At 38.7% G+C, this 15540-nt stretch overlaps 1 protein-coding gene across 1 annotated transcript; it reads right to left on the bottom strand.

Annotated features, from left to right (window-relative positions):
* Positions 1-7721: 7721 nt before the first annotated feature.
* nhlh2 (nescient helix loop helix 2) lies at positions 7722-13956 on the bottom strand. The gene is made up of 2 exons (XM_017706505.2): positions 13584-13956; positions 7722-12462 (listed from the first exon to the last, which is right to left on the bottom strand). The coding sequence occupies exon 2, from the start codon at positions 12460-12462 to the stop codon at positions 12085-12087; it is 378 nt and encodes a 125-aa protein (XP_017561994.1). The 5' UTR covers positions 13584-13956; the 3' UTR covers positions 7722-12084.
* Between the last annotated feature and the right edge of the window lie 1584 nt (positions 13957-15540).

Raw genomic sequence — 15540 nt, 5'->3', positions numbered from 1 at the left:
AGCACCAGCGATTACCATTAACTCCTTCACCCACCAAGGAAAGAAAACATTTGATTTATTTATTAAAACATTTACTTTATATTTTATGTAGATGTCAATATCAATTTGCACTCAATGACGCCTCCTCTGTTTGTTGAATTGTTGAAGATGTTGGATAAGGATTTTAGAGTTGAATGATTTCCTGGTGAGTTGGTAGTGTTTTGGTCCATTTACTGTGAACTAATGTATAAAGTCACGCATATGAGCACAAAAACACTCAAACAAACTGCATCGTTTTCAGATTTACAAATATGCTGTGGCGTATTGTAAAGTTTCTCAGAGGTCCTGGTTCTGTTGCTAGGCCAGGAAGGACCAACTGGGTGAAGAAATTTGCTACAGTGCCACCCTGAGGCAGACCAGTGCTGCATCTCTAGTTAGTTAAGAATACCAAAGACAGAAGCTCATTGATTGTGGGTGGTGCAGCTAAAAATGAGCTTTGCCTGAAATTTCATTTGAGTATATAATTTTTCCTTAATGCACAGCATATACATAATAATAAGCTTATTTTCAGGGACCCCCAGAATTCTGATTTTCAGACATTCAGGGGTCCAAGAGATTAACTGAGGGGACCTTTTAAAAAGCGTACAGCAGATTATCCATCAATGTGAAAAACACTTTCAAGATGCAAAGAACCCTTTAATCATACAAAAGTGCTCATGTTTCTATATAGAACCATTTTCTTTATTAAAGAAGCTTTGAAGAACCATCTTTTTTAAGTGTACATGTGAAATCTTCTCTTAGGCGTGCACTCACGCTCTTTCCTTTGGCTAATTGCCTAGCCTTGTTATTGTTAGCTAAGGATGCATTATCATATCCTGTGTTGCTGAGTGACATTCTAAACTGGCTGCACTCTACAGTGACCACTTTCAAAACAATCTTAGTAAGACAAGTTGAACCAAAATGCTATACCAAAAGTAGTAAATCAAATTCAATGAGTTTTAATGAGTTGAGATAGAAATGTAATAGCAAATTAAGCTTTTAGATTTGGTAAATAATGTTGGACCAACATAATTGTGAAAGAAAAATGTTTAATCGTGTGGAAATACTTTCAACAATTCAGTTAAGTTCAGATAGAGAACGGTTTTCTTGACTGTACACATCCTCTACAGAAATGGCCACCAACCCTGGTGCTGGAAATCTGCCTTCCTGCAGAATTGTGTTCACAACTACATCTAACATGCCACCCCTACCTTGCCTAACACTAATCCATCTGATCCACACTATCAAGGAATAAAGACGTAGTTAATTAACCGGAGCAGGAGTGGCAGTTTGTGGTTGGAACTAGACTACACAAACAGGTCAATATCCAGGACCACCTGTTCAACAGTGAATACACTTTTTTGTTAATTTAATCACGAGTTATGACTTATTTTCTATTTCAAATGGTATTTTTTCCAATCTGTTAAACTTGGATCAATAATAAAAAAATTGCACACTAACATTTGCATAAACATATCATATTGAAGTATGTTCCCTGTAGATGTGTTAACTTAAATTTTCACCATTTGACCAGGGTTGTTCAAAACTTTATGTACGACTGTAGTTCAGGGGCTTGCAACGATACCGAAATTGTTAGGAGACTCCTGTTCTGTGTAATGACCAAAAGAGGGCTCCATATACCATGCTGTAACTCTCATTCTCCATATTAACCAATAGAGGGCACCATGTCCTCCTTGTATGTATCCAGATAGGCATCTCCACTTGGCTCAGTGCCCGACCGATTACAATCATGATAATACCCCTTACACTCCATAATCCTATTTCATGATGTTCATCTCGATCCTTCCCCAACATTTATCTCTTTCACACTTATTATCTACCTTAACAGTCATGACCTCTTCCTAGACCTTAGTCCAGGTAATTTGTTTCCATAATGCAAGTTTAAATGAGTGTATGAATAGTACTGATCTACTGACCACTTGACTACAGCTTAAAATGATACTTCAGTGAAAGATTACATTTGACAGTTTCCACAGTTACTTTAAAAATATATTCAGTTATATATTACTGATATTACCTAATCCAAAAATTACTATATCAAAGTAATGTAATCTAATTACTTTCCATTACTTTCAGATTACTTATCTTTTTAAACTTGTATAGTTAAATAAAGACAAGAAAAAATTACTTCAACAAGACTTTTTAACTTAACACAAGCCAAACATAAAAACTGCACTGCTTTATTAACAATAGATTGATTAAATATCTTGCCTCATAAAAACTGGGACTGATCTCATATTAAGCAAAACAGCCAGAGTAGAGCAATATATGGAAATATTTCAAACAAAAAGATTATAAATACACTGCTCAAAAAAATAAAGGGAACACTTAAACAACACAATATAACTGCAAGTAAATCAAACTTCTGTGAAATCAAACTGTCCACTTAGGAAGCAACACTGATTGACAATCAATTTCACAGCTGTTGTGCAAATGGAACAGACAACAGGTGGAAATTATTGGCAATTAGCAAGACACACTCAATAAAGGAGTGGTTCTGCAGGTGGGGACCACAGACCACTTCTCAGTGCCTAAGCTTTCTGGCTGATGTTTTGGTCACTTTTGAATGTTGGTGGTGCTTTCACACTCGTGGTAGCATGAGACGGACTCTACAACCCACACAAGTGGCTCAGGTAGTGCAGCTCATCCAGGATGGCACATCAATGCGAGCTGTAGCAAGAAGGTTTGCTGTGTCTGTCAGCGTGGTGTCCAGAGGCTGGAGGCGCTACCAGGAGACAGGCCAGTACACCAGAAGACGTGGAGGAGGCCGTAGGAGGGCAACAACCCAGCAGCAGGACCGCTACCTCCGCCTTTTTGCAAGGAGGAACAGGAGGAGCACTGCCAGAGCCCTGCAAAATGACCTCCAGCAGGCCACAGATGTGCATGTATCTGCACAAACGGTTAGAAACTGTCACCATGAGGATGGTATGAGGGCCCGACATTCACAGATGGGGATTGTGCTCACAGCCCAACACCATGTAGGATGCTTGGCATTTGCCAGAGAACACCAGGATTGACAAATTCGCCACTGGCGCCCTGTGCTCCTCACAGATGAAAGCAGGTTCACACTGAGCACATGTGACAAGTGTGAAAAGTGAAAAGTGGCAAAGTTCAGAAATAAAAAAGCCCAAAATAAAAATGAAGTAATGGAAATCCTTACTAAAAGTTCAGTTGATTGGCTCAATAAAAGATTGTGAACTTCTGCTGGAGAGGGGAATTTTTCAGAAATCTGTCCTTGCAGCAGAGGCCTCCTCCCCCTGCTGCTGCCCCGAGTTTAAAAAAAAAAGACCTATTCAAATCTAAAGATTCATGGGGCATGTTTATCGTTAAAAACAAGAAATTGGGAAAGAGGTTCTAGAGTTTTTAGAATGACCTCTATTATAATTATTACATCTGATAAGGGGTCTGAAAATATGATTTCAAATGTATGTTTTCAGCTTTAATATAGTAAACAACTGATTTTAAAATAAGGCAAAATGTCAGGAGAGCAGTACAGTTTTTAACTATATTGTATTTGCATGTTGAACTGAGTGAACTAGATCATTCTACAGTGATTACTTGTTTCTTTGTGTTTTAGTATCAGAGCTTTTGACCTCAGTGCAACTCATTTTCCTGTTAAAATCACTCTGATTTTTTTCTTGGGGAGCAATGTCATTATTATTTCTAAACTTGTCTCCTTATTCACTATTCAAATTTGTTAGCTTTATATTTGAAAAGAATTCCATATACTGCTCCGCTAAGATTGAACTATTTCGCTAATTGTGAGCTGAGTGACCATTTTGCAAGACACAATATTTATATCACCTAACATCTACAATCCTGTTTCATAAAACAGTGCAGTTTCTGTGTGTGCCTTGTGTTAAGTTAAATTATTGTTAAAAATGTCTTGTTGACCTTTTTTTAATTTAATTGTATGAGAGAAGTAATCCAAAAATAATGGAAGGTTATCAGATTGCATTATTTTAATATATGTTTTAACAGATAATATGAAAGTTGCACTGGAATACATTTTAAAGTAATCCTCTCAACCCTGTATTTAACTTTTTCAAGTGTTACAGTGTTACTCTTGTTTCAAATTTAAGTTCTGTGTGGAAGCAAAAGGGTTTAAATTCTTGAGACTCCCAGCAGAAAATTGGCCAGCCAGGAATGTTTTTTCTCTGTAGTGTAATAGTAAATAAAGCTAAGTGAACTATTGTATTAGTTAGGACTTCAGGAGCTGAAGAGACATTAACATTAAATTATCTATGAGTCTAATAACGAAACGATAGAGAATTCATTTAGTCACGTTTTGATTTCCAATAGGCGACCAAATTTGTGAGAGAAAAAATACATCACTCTAGGCCAGGGGTCTTTAATTAAAATTCCATAAGGTCCAGTTAAAAACAATTTCCTCAAGCAAAGGTCCGGAACATCATAATATCCAACTTGCATTATGACTCAGGGCCATACACTGTTTACTGTAGTAGCCTAGTAGTTATATTAACATCTTATACAGTCAAGTTAAGTCAAATAAAGTACAATTCAGTAACATTTAAACAACAATTACTGTCAATTTCCTTTTTTGAGAGCACACCATGTAAAATAATCACTTTCTTCTTCGACTGCTGTGTCTCGCCTCATCCCTCCCTGTGTCACTCTTTTGAGTCTCAGTGCTCATCATAATGCACAGATCTGAACGGCTGAGTAGTGTCATGTTTGACATTTTCAATGCATGCAATTGGTTTATGAGTTTCCCAGGCTGCTAAACAGGTACCATAATGACTAGAAATGATAATAAATAGTTAAATAGTTTATCGGTTATAGGTCCGGTAGGCATATTATAATGTCGGACCACAGTCCACCTATTAGTGACCTCTGCTCTAGGCCTTCTGGAAGTCTTAGATACATCACCGACTGTGAATACAAATGGTAGCCTAATTAGTGGCAACACCTCTATATCACTCCCTCTGCTGAAAGAGTCACTGTGAAACAGCTACAAGCTAAACATTTACGCTTATATGTCATATAACATATAAGCTTCAAATAAAACATGAAATGTCTGTTAGACATTGTGTTCAATCTAGAATGGCCAAAAAATGTTATACCCCAAAAGTAAATGTCATACCCCAAAATAATCCCAAAAGGATGTCAGTGTTATTGTAGAGGTGTTCTTCCTTGTGTTTTGACCAAGTTTTGACATTTATGGCTTGTGAAAGCCTGACTAATACTCACTGTTCACAATGGCTTACGCACAAATCATATAGTTGTGAAATACCAGAAGCGAAGGAGCCAGTGTCTGATCTGACGTCATTTCAATTACAACTAATGATAGGAAGGTACAATGTGGTCCAAAATTCTGCTCTTTTATTTCACCAGCTATAAAAGGCTTACATGCCTGTTTCTGTCAAATATTTCTCAAACAAGATTCATCCTTCACCAGTGTTCACTCAGTTTATAGTGTACTGTTTACCTTAATCGTGGCCTGAACTCTTTTACAGACCTACTTTACTTCAGTTCTTTTTATGATTAAATTAGAGGCAGAGTGTTTCATTCTGACCATCTTAAATTGTCGAAGCTGTAAAATAAAAAATAAAAAAATGAAAAGAAAGGGAAATATTTTTTCTGGTTTCTTCTCAGAAACCAAAGAAAGAGGACGCTTGAGAGGGCAATCTAAAACGAAATGCTGGAAGAAAAGACTGGTTCAGTCAGACATGTTCAGTCCTTAATTATAAAGCCATTTAAAAAAAGAATTCAGTAAAATTCCTGATAGGAGCTTACTTTGATGCATGAATACTCTAGTTGTCATCCTGAAATTGAAAATATACCTTCTCTGCTTCTCCCCCGTACCTTGTTGCTCCTTGTCCGCTGCCATTTTGAATTTGGACAAACATATTTGTTTCATTTTTTTGCACACCTTTCTTCTAAGCCAGGTCTTCCCACTGTTCCTCCTGGGTCCATTTCCATCTGTCTGGAGTCAGAAAGGAGACCCTTCTGGTAAAGTGGGTCACACTGTAGTCTTGTAGGGTGAAACAGAAAAAGAGGGAAATATAATCAAGCAGACTTCATATTTTGTGGATGTCAGTGAACACATGGCTGTTTGTTTAATAGATGAGGCCTCTGAAGACATCTTAATAATCTCACAGTAACAAGCGGAGAGGACAGATTGGCTGTTTGCAGGATGGGATGGCTAACTGCTACCTGTATGTGCTAAAAGAACAGAGGGCTAATAGGTTCAGCATGACTCCATCACACACACGCAAACACATACACACACACACACACACACACACACACACACACACACACACACACACACACACACACACACACACAGAGGCATATGGTGTTACAGCAGGCCACCGAGCAGCATAATCCTCAGAGAAGCCTACATACTCACAGTTTGGCTTTGTTTCTCTCTCTCTCTCTCTCTCTCTCTCTCTCTCTCTCTCTGTACACATAGGCACATGCACATACACAGATGTGTTTAACCCTTTTGTGGTATTCATGTTTTTGTTTTTTGTTAGCCTAACAATTTATGTAAAAATGCCAAATGTTTAAAAATTACAATTGGCCAGTGTTGGGGTCTCCTTCAGCAGCTGTAGCCAGTCAGCAGCCTGTCCATGTTGTCCACCCTCACACACATGCACAGCAGAGAAGAGACACAGAGTGAAGAGACACAGTGCCTTCTTTTTAGCACTTTTTAAAGCCAAAAAGTCAAACACACACATACTCATTTCCAGGCATATTTTATATATTAGCCTATAGGTGACAAAACTTATTTATATTTATCAAATTAGGATTATTTGTGGAATTACAAATATATATATATATATATATATATATATATATATATATATATATATGGAGAGAGAGAGAGAGAGAGAGAGAAATATGGAGGCTGGGTGATAGGGGGTCTACCAGACACTCTTCAGACAGAATGATGAATAGGCAGAAGCAAGCTGCTAGAAAAGACCTTGAGCGGGTCACAAAAACACCTATCATAAAATATTTTTACTTTGTCTCTCCATATCTGTCTCTCTCCTTCTCTCTCTGTCTCTCTCTGCATCTCTCTCTATATGCACATAGACCTACAAGCTTACATAGACCATTTGTTCTTTTGTATATTGTTTTATCTTGTTCTCATTTCAGTTTGCATTTACTCTTTTAAACACATACATATATACACACATATATACACATGCATACACACACACACACACACACACACAAAACACATACAGGGCTGTAAATGATCTTGTAGAGTGTGTTCTGTGATTTGATGGCCCCTCAGCCCCTCTGGTCTGCTGATGTCCCGCGGGAGGCAGCAGACGGGCCCTGATTTGCTTGCCTTGGCTCGTCTGCAGAAACACCTGTCCAGCCTCAAGGGATCTACAGAGCAGAGCGGAGAAGAGGGGAGACAAACACGCCCAGAGTCAGCGCCCACTGTCAGCTGACCACAGCCTCATAATTCAGGCTTCCTGTAAATTCTCCGAAATGCACTGTTTTTCAGTGTTCTCTGCCACAAATAAGGTATTATAGGCCTGTTCAACAGGACAACTTCAGATTTGAGTCCATTTAATCATAGACTAGGTAAACTCTGTAAACTCATAGGGCTCATCCCGAATGTTTACGATCTTAACTTGAAAGCTGCCTATTACTTGCAATTTATTGAAAACAGCACAAAGAAGATATGTTTAGTGCTTTACTTATCAGCTTTATTGATTTTTGTGATTATAGGCTAGTTCCATATTTGATGCCTGAAACACGTTCCAAAAAAGACTGGGACGTTTGAACACCTGTTCATCTGGGCTAAAGCTCATCTGACACAAAGTGGAAATGTGTGGTCTGATGAATCAGACTTTCATCTGTCCATAATGTTTCTCCAGGTCAAAGAGGAAATGCACCATCTAGATTGTTACCGGTATAAAGTTCAACTGCCAGCATCTGAATTCAATAGCCAGCCATGGTATTGGGGTGTGTTAGTACCACTGGCCAGGGTAACCTGCACATCTGTGAAGGCACTGTTAATGCTGAGGGGAACAAACATGTGATGATCAACATATGATGCTATCTAGACGAATTACATCTTTTTAGGGTACATGTTTCAGCAAAACTAACAAGTCATATTCTCCACGACAGTGTGGCTTTATAGTAAGAGAGTACAGGTGCCACACTGTCCTGTCTGCTTTCTAGACCTGTGTCCCATTGAAAATGTATTATAAAGCAATGTCTTACAACAGGGACCCGAATGTTTGTGCAGCTAAAATGTCATACCAAGTGAATAAAAAAAAATACATCTTCACAATTACAACAGTTGATGTCCTCAGTTTCTAAATGATAGCTGAACATTGTTAAGAGGAAATATGATGTAACACAGTGGCAATTCACACACATACACACTTTCTGAAACCGTTTATCCTCTGGGGTCGCAGATCTCATACCAGCATAACATACATTACAAAACTTTGGAATTAGAAAATAAGAATTATATGAGACTTATTCTAGACAAATGTGTTGCAAAAAATCTGTGCTCAGTGCATTTCCTGCCATTTAATAGTATCCAAACATACAGATAAAAAGCTTTCAGCTTTTAATTTTACCGTTTTCCATAAAGATTTGAATTCCTACATTTCACAATACAAAATGACATAAAACCCTGAAATGCCACAGCGTCTTTGGATATAAAGCAGTTATGAAACATTTTCAGTGTACAATTCAAGAGATTCACAATAAGCATGTCAAATCTATAGAAAATAGTTTGTTTTTAAAAGAAAAGCAAACATGAAAGAAACAAACAAAAATAAACAGATCATTTTGGTCACAGACAGCATCTTTGAACCTATGAGCCTGTAACATAAAACATAACACACATTTTGTTGACTTTCTCCATGGAGCAAACTTAAATATCTCAGATTTCTGTACATTTCAATGGACAATTATTAATTATTTGCTGAGTTTAACATTTTGGGAAAGAATACAGTTGCTACTTTTTTCTCTCAGAGCTTACTTGACTCATTAAGTCTTCTACAGCTTAATAAATGCTGTGATCTCATAACAACAGTCAACATCTGAACAAACCAGGTGTGAGATTCCTCAGTTAAGAAGAGCATCTGGTTAGAAGAAATATTTTTATTAAACATTTGTTAACATTTCAGCTAAATGGAATCCTACTCGGAACTGACTGAGAGGGTGTTCAAATGTACAGAAATGGCATATTTTATGTTTTAGATGTTTTCCATATGTTAAATGTAGCAAATACATAATAACTGTCCATTAATATAGCAAAAATTCATATTTTTAATATTTGTATTAATTATATTTTCTCCCTGCAGAGGTGATGCTCTTTTTCTTACTTCTTGTCTTATTTGTTCGCTTAAAAAAAAAAAAAAAGTCAAACAACATGAGTCATTTTATCCAGTGCGTCCAAACATTCTCATACAACTGTATGCTGTACATAGTGGAGCAATGTTCAACTACAACATACACAATATATAGCTTTAGATATTGCATTATATCGACCTGTAATCAATTTGAAATCTGTCAATATGTCTAGGCATTAGAGCAGGGATGCACAACTCTGGTGCTGGATGGACAGTGTCCAGCACAGTTTGGTGATTTACCTGGTCGACCATATCTGATTACACTCTTCTGTTAATTGTCAAGTTAAGTGGGCATGTTTGAGTAGAGAAGCGTCCAAACTGTGCTGGACAACGGCACTCCAGAACCCAGTTGTGCACCCATGCATTATGGTCTAGGACTGCTTAATGGCTAAATGGAGTTGAGGCTCTTTATAGGCTCTTGGTAAATCTCAGGCCAATAAGAGCAAACACATCAAGAGCACTGCACTACTTGTAAGACATCTAAGGCATTGACTTTTCTACTTCTGAAAGGTGCGACTTAAGATCAACAGCAAATATATTTAAGGTATAAACAACTGTACATTACATCAGTACATATTTAAAGTTGGTATACATCAATATATACGCAAACCCTTAACTGAAATAACTTTAAAGCAAATTTAAATGGACAAAGTAAGACATACATTACTCAACAAATGCTTTAAATAAATGAATGAATGAATGAATGAATGAATGAATTAAGTTAAAAGACTAACAGGGCAATTCTTCTGTCCCTTAAACATAGACAGGTCTACACTGAAAAAAGCGATGCATAAATAAACTTATTATTATTCTTGTTCAACTTGTTTGACTCAAATATACATTATTTCTACCATAGTACACCAACACAACCATTACCAGAGCAACCTGAAAGACATAGCTGTGTTTGTGTACACCTTCCACCATGCTTCTTTAATAAAGGCAATGGCAACACAGTCATATGCAGAAGTTTAGGCACATCTGGTCAATTTACATGTTTTGCTTATTATCTGATTGAAAATGAGTTATGTGTACAGTGAACAGATTTTTTCCAATATGTTAAACTCAGCAAATAGAAACTGTGGCCTGATATCCACAGAAAATTGCTTCACAAATATATTTCAGTTTGTTCCCTGTAAGAGGATGTGATATCTTACTTTAAGATTTAGAAAATTGACAAAACCTGTAGACTTTTGCATGTGACTATATATAAACCTGTGACAACTCAAATAACTGTTTCAGTGTGAAAATGCTTCTTTGCATGGATAAATAGTTGTTCTCTATTACAGAAAACCTGCTATATAAACCTTTAAAAATGGTTCTATGTAACACTGGAAGATTCTATTGTTACAGATTATAGACTCTTTTAGGTGGGGAGTATTGGAATCCAGAAGCCCCTTTTGGGCAGGATTACGGGTGATTTTCTTCCTGTCCCGATTGGTCATGATTGTTTTTCTCCCTCCTCCCTTGAGAATTTTATAAATTCTAAGAATATCATCAGCTTTTACTTTAATAAGAATAACATCTACAATTATTTGACCAGATGTGACACAAATGTCTGAGTTTGTAGAAAAAACCCATTTGAAACTCACTCACCTGGCGCAAATGTTATTTTCATGAGGATGTGAGAGTTTCATCACTATCAGAAATGTATTACTGGTCAACTAATCCAATCTGAATAGGGCCTAGAGGGAAACCTATTTTCTCCACCTCCACCTATTTTCCAAAATTCTGCACAATTTAATCATGAGATGTAAACAAACTCATTCAGAATGGTTTGATGTTACATTCTCATTTCAGAGAAACTTAGGCACTCAGATTGTTTTACAGTGCTGGTAATAGGAACAAGGAGTCACAATGTCTACAGCACAAACATTATAGCCATTTATTTAACATTCAAAATGACCAGTGAGCCTACACACCTTCTGAGTGTCTTGACTTCTTATATGTCTTCTACATTTTTGTATGCAATGTCCATTATTGAAATATAGGGGTAAATCCAAAAACATGCTTTCTTCGTGGTACTATTTTGCCTTGCAATGTCCTGCATGTACCTCTCCACTATGAGTGAATTTAAAAAAATGATTTTAGACTAAAATCTCTCATCAAAATGTACCTAAAACATTGTCTCAGGCACCAGGCAGTGTATTTGTAACAGTTTTATGTAATAACTTTCTGTAAGAGAGCATTTAGAGGCATAAAACTCTTCAGATGTCTGGTTCCTAGCAACACCACTGTAACAAATTCTGTCTTGGTGAGTTTCTTTAGAACAGAACATTTTACACTAATCCACTCTAAATGACTTTGCTTATATCTTAATGATTGTGTTATACAGACATTTTGAAAAATCAGTGGAATTCCCTTATAAGAGTGATTTTTTTCATGTGGAAGTAATTTAGTGCATTGCTTTTTTCAGTGTTGGCTATTAGTTGATAACTGACTGAAAATCTCAAGGTTTCCTGATGAAAGGTTCTATTTTGCACATTAATTTGAGAGTGATTCTACAACACACACGTTACTGCAGGCCATCTGACCGGGTGAACCCAACGTATTTTGACAGACTGCATCTCCAATTAAAGGACATCTTATCTTGACCAAACAGCAGGCCTCTCTTAGTCTGCTGACAGAATAATCATCAATATTTGATGTCTTTCTTCTCTCCTGTTGGTCTGAATGTTCTCCCTGGGGTTTAAACATCTAGCACATGGTTCAGGTAGGATATGTAACATATGGCGAGCCGCAGGATCTCGATTTTGGAGAGCTTCTTGTCAGGCGGAAGTGTGGGCAGCAGCTTCCGGAGCTCTGCAAATGCCACGTTGAAGGCCTCGACCCGAATGCGCTCGCGCATGGCGTGGGCCAGCCTGTATTTGGTGGTCGCACGCCGCCGGCGCCGCTTCTCTTCGCGAGTCAGGGGGGGAGCCAGGGAGCGACAACGGGACTTATTGTCTGCACCCACTTCTGGTGGCTTGTCTGCCGCTCGCTCAACTTTGATGACGTTGAGGAGCGTTTCCGGGTCTGACTGAGGCCACAGCAGGTCAGAATCAGAGTGATCTGGACTGAGCATCATCTAGAGAGAGAGAGAGAGAGAGAGAGAGAGAGAGAGAGAGAAAGAGAGAGAGCAGGGGGTAGGGGGTTAAATTAGGGTTAAATGAATTGCAAGAAGGAAAGGAGGGATAGAGGGAGGAAGAATGAAAAAGAGAAAAGAAAGCATACAAACGAATAAATCAGAGAATAAGTGAGAGAGATAGAGAGAAAGGAGATGGGGATGGACAGGGAAAGGAAGAAAAATAAGAACGTGAGAATAAAGAAAGAAAGTGATGAGAAAATGAGAGGGAAAAAGGAGAGGGTTAGGGGAATGGGCCCTGCAAGAATAAAAGAAAGGAAAGAAGCAAAAGGAAAAAAGAAGAAAAAAGGAGCTGAAAAAAGTAGTGAGTGTGGTGGGAAGGAGGAGGAGGGAAATAAGGCATGGAAGAAAGAAAGAAAGGAAGAAAGAAAGAAAGAAAGAAAGAAAGAAAGAAAGAAAGAATGTATGAATGAATGAAAGAAAAGAAAGAACTGAACAAACAGAAAAAGAAAGAAACAATGAAAGACAAAAAGAAGATTATATTGTATAAAATAATATCAAAACATAAAAATGAGGAAAACAAAGTTAACACTGCTAACTCTGCGTGTGACTTTGTGTTGAGCTGCTAGTGAGCAATGATGGGAAAGTGGAGAGGTGAGACCCCCTGCTGTGAAAACCATTCACACCTCTCCTCAAAGACTGCCGTGCTGAGATGAAACAGACAGCACTTGCTTGCTCACCTATGAATATGAAATCCTGTGCCCTTCTGGGTTTATAAATCTTACATATTTACATAAACAATTTTGAAGCAAAAATTGATATACTGCCAAAATAGGTGGAAACTGAATGGAAATTATGGCTGTGAAAAAGAGTTAAACCTCTCACACTGTTATGGACAGCAAGTAAACCTGCAGTGACCCTGTTTATTTATTTAGTTAGTTAGTAAGTTAGTTTTCAGAAAACACCCAGCATCACCTAATGCCAATAATGAAAAAGTATTACATTTAATTTAGCTTCAGATTTCTGCATGAAGACGAGAAATCATCACAGTTAGTGTCAGCAGTCTGTGAAGTGCAGAGCACTGTATTAATGATGTCCCCCGATAGAAATTAAATAAAACTCACCTTTTCCTCCACACACTGCTGTGATGTCCGACTCAGTGTGTGTGTGTGTGTGTGTGTGTGTGTGTTTGTGTGTTCTCAGTGAAGTGTCTTCAGCGCTCCCTCCATTCTTCTCTCCGCTGGTCTGGACTGTGTCATTGGTTCAGTGTTAATCGATCTTTTCCTCTGAGCTCCGTTTCTCTCCGCGCAGATGAACATAAAATCCGCTGAAGCTGAAAGCTGAACTCGTCCTTCCTAGCAGCCGAGAGATGAAATAACGGAGGACAGGAGAGTGCATTCAGTAACTCTCTCTCTCTCTCTCTCTGTGTCTCTCTCCTTCTGTCTCTACCTCCTCTCTCTCCTACTCTTTCTCCTTATCTCTCCCTTCTCTCTCCTTTTGTTTCTAACACCCCCTCTCTCTCACGCACATACTCTCTCTCTCTCTTTCTCTCTCTCTCTCTCTCTCTCTCTCTCTCTCTCTCTCTCTCTCTCTCTCTCTCTCTCCCCCTTCTCTCTCCTTGTTTCTAACCCCCCTCTGTATGTCTCTGCGTCTCTCTCCTTCTCTCTCTATCTCCTCGCTCTCTCCTACTCTTTCTCCTTATCTCTCCCTTCTCTCTCCTTCTGTTTCTAACAACCCACCCTCTCTCTCTCTCTCTCTCTCTCTCTCTCTCTCTCTCTCTCTATCTGTCTCTGTGTCTCTCTCCTTCTGTCTCTATCTCATCTCTTTTCCTACTCTTTCTCCTTCTCTCTCCCTTCTCTCTCCTTCTGTTTCTAACACCCCACCCTCTCTCTGTCTCTCTCTGTCTGTCTGTCTCTGTGTCTCTCTCCTTCTCTCTCTATCTCCTCACTCTCTCCTACTCTTTCTCCTTCTCTCTGCCTTCTCTCTCCTTCTGTTTCTAACACCCCACCCTCTCTCTCTCTCTCTCTTTCTCTCTCTCTCTCTCTCTCTCTCTCTCTCTGTCTGTCTGTCTCTATGTCTCTCTCCTTCTGTCTCTATCTCCTATCTTTCTCCTATTCTTTCTCCTTCTCTCTGCCTTCTCTCTCCTTCTGTTTCTAACACCCCCCCTCTCTCTCTGTCTCTGTGTTTCTCTCCTTCGTTCTCTATCTCCTCTCTCTCTCCTACTTGTTCTCCAACCCCCCCCCTCTCTCTGTCTCTCTCTGTCTGTCTGACTCTGTGTCTCTCTCCTTCTCTCTCTATCTCCTCACTCTCTCCTACTCTTTCTCCTTATCTCTCCCTTCTCTCTCCTTCTGTTTCTAACACCCCACCCTCTCTCTCTCTCTCTCTGTCTGTCTGTCTCTGTGTCTCTCTCCTTCTGTCTCTATCTCCTCTCTTTCTCCTACTCTTTCTCCTTCTCTCTCCCTTCTCTCTCCTTCTGTTTCTAACACCCCCCCCCTCTCTGTCTGTCTCTGTGTTTCTCTCCTTCATTCTCTATCTCCTCTCTCTCTCCTACTCGTTCTCCTTCACTCTCCTTTCTGTTTCTAACCCCCCTCTCTCTCACTCCCCCTGCATCTCTGTCTCCTTTTCTCTCTCTCTCTCTCTCTCTCTCTCCTAATAATATGTTTTTCACAGGTTTAAAATGATCTCTGACATCTTGTCCAGCAGTAATGAGGAAGCAGTCTTTAACGAGCTGGAAAAACCAAACGATACAGACCGAAGAAAGTCCTGCAGATGACATTGTTACCATTACAGCTTTCTTCAGTCTTAGTTCTTTTAGCATTAATGGATGTCGTGATGCTGCTGTAGTTCAGTATGCAGTACTAAAGAAAGTTAATGTAGTCTTCATTACAAGAAGCACTCTGATAAATGTATGGAAAGGTCAGGCTCTCATTGGTCATGGCTCAGGTCAGGCTTTCCTTGGTCATGACTGTAGATTCTGTGTCACTATTTTGTTTTTGGAAGAGCTGCAGGCACAGCAATCCAGTGTTACAGAATTTATGGCCTTCACTGGGCTTTGTTTTTCTTTTTCAATGTTTATATTAT

This window comes from Pygocentrus nattereri, chromosome 6 (assembly GCF_015220715.1).
Source record: "Pygocentrus nattereri isolate fPygNat1 chromosome 6, fPygNat1.pri, whole genome shotgun sequence".
Taxonomy (NCBI): domain Eukaryota; kingdom Metazoa; phylum Chordata; class Actinopteri; order Characiformes; family Serrasalmidae; genus Pygocentrus; species Pygocentrus nattereri.
This window is presented reverse-complemented; position numbering and strand designations above follow the sequence as displayed.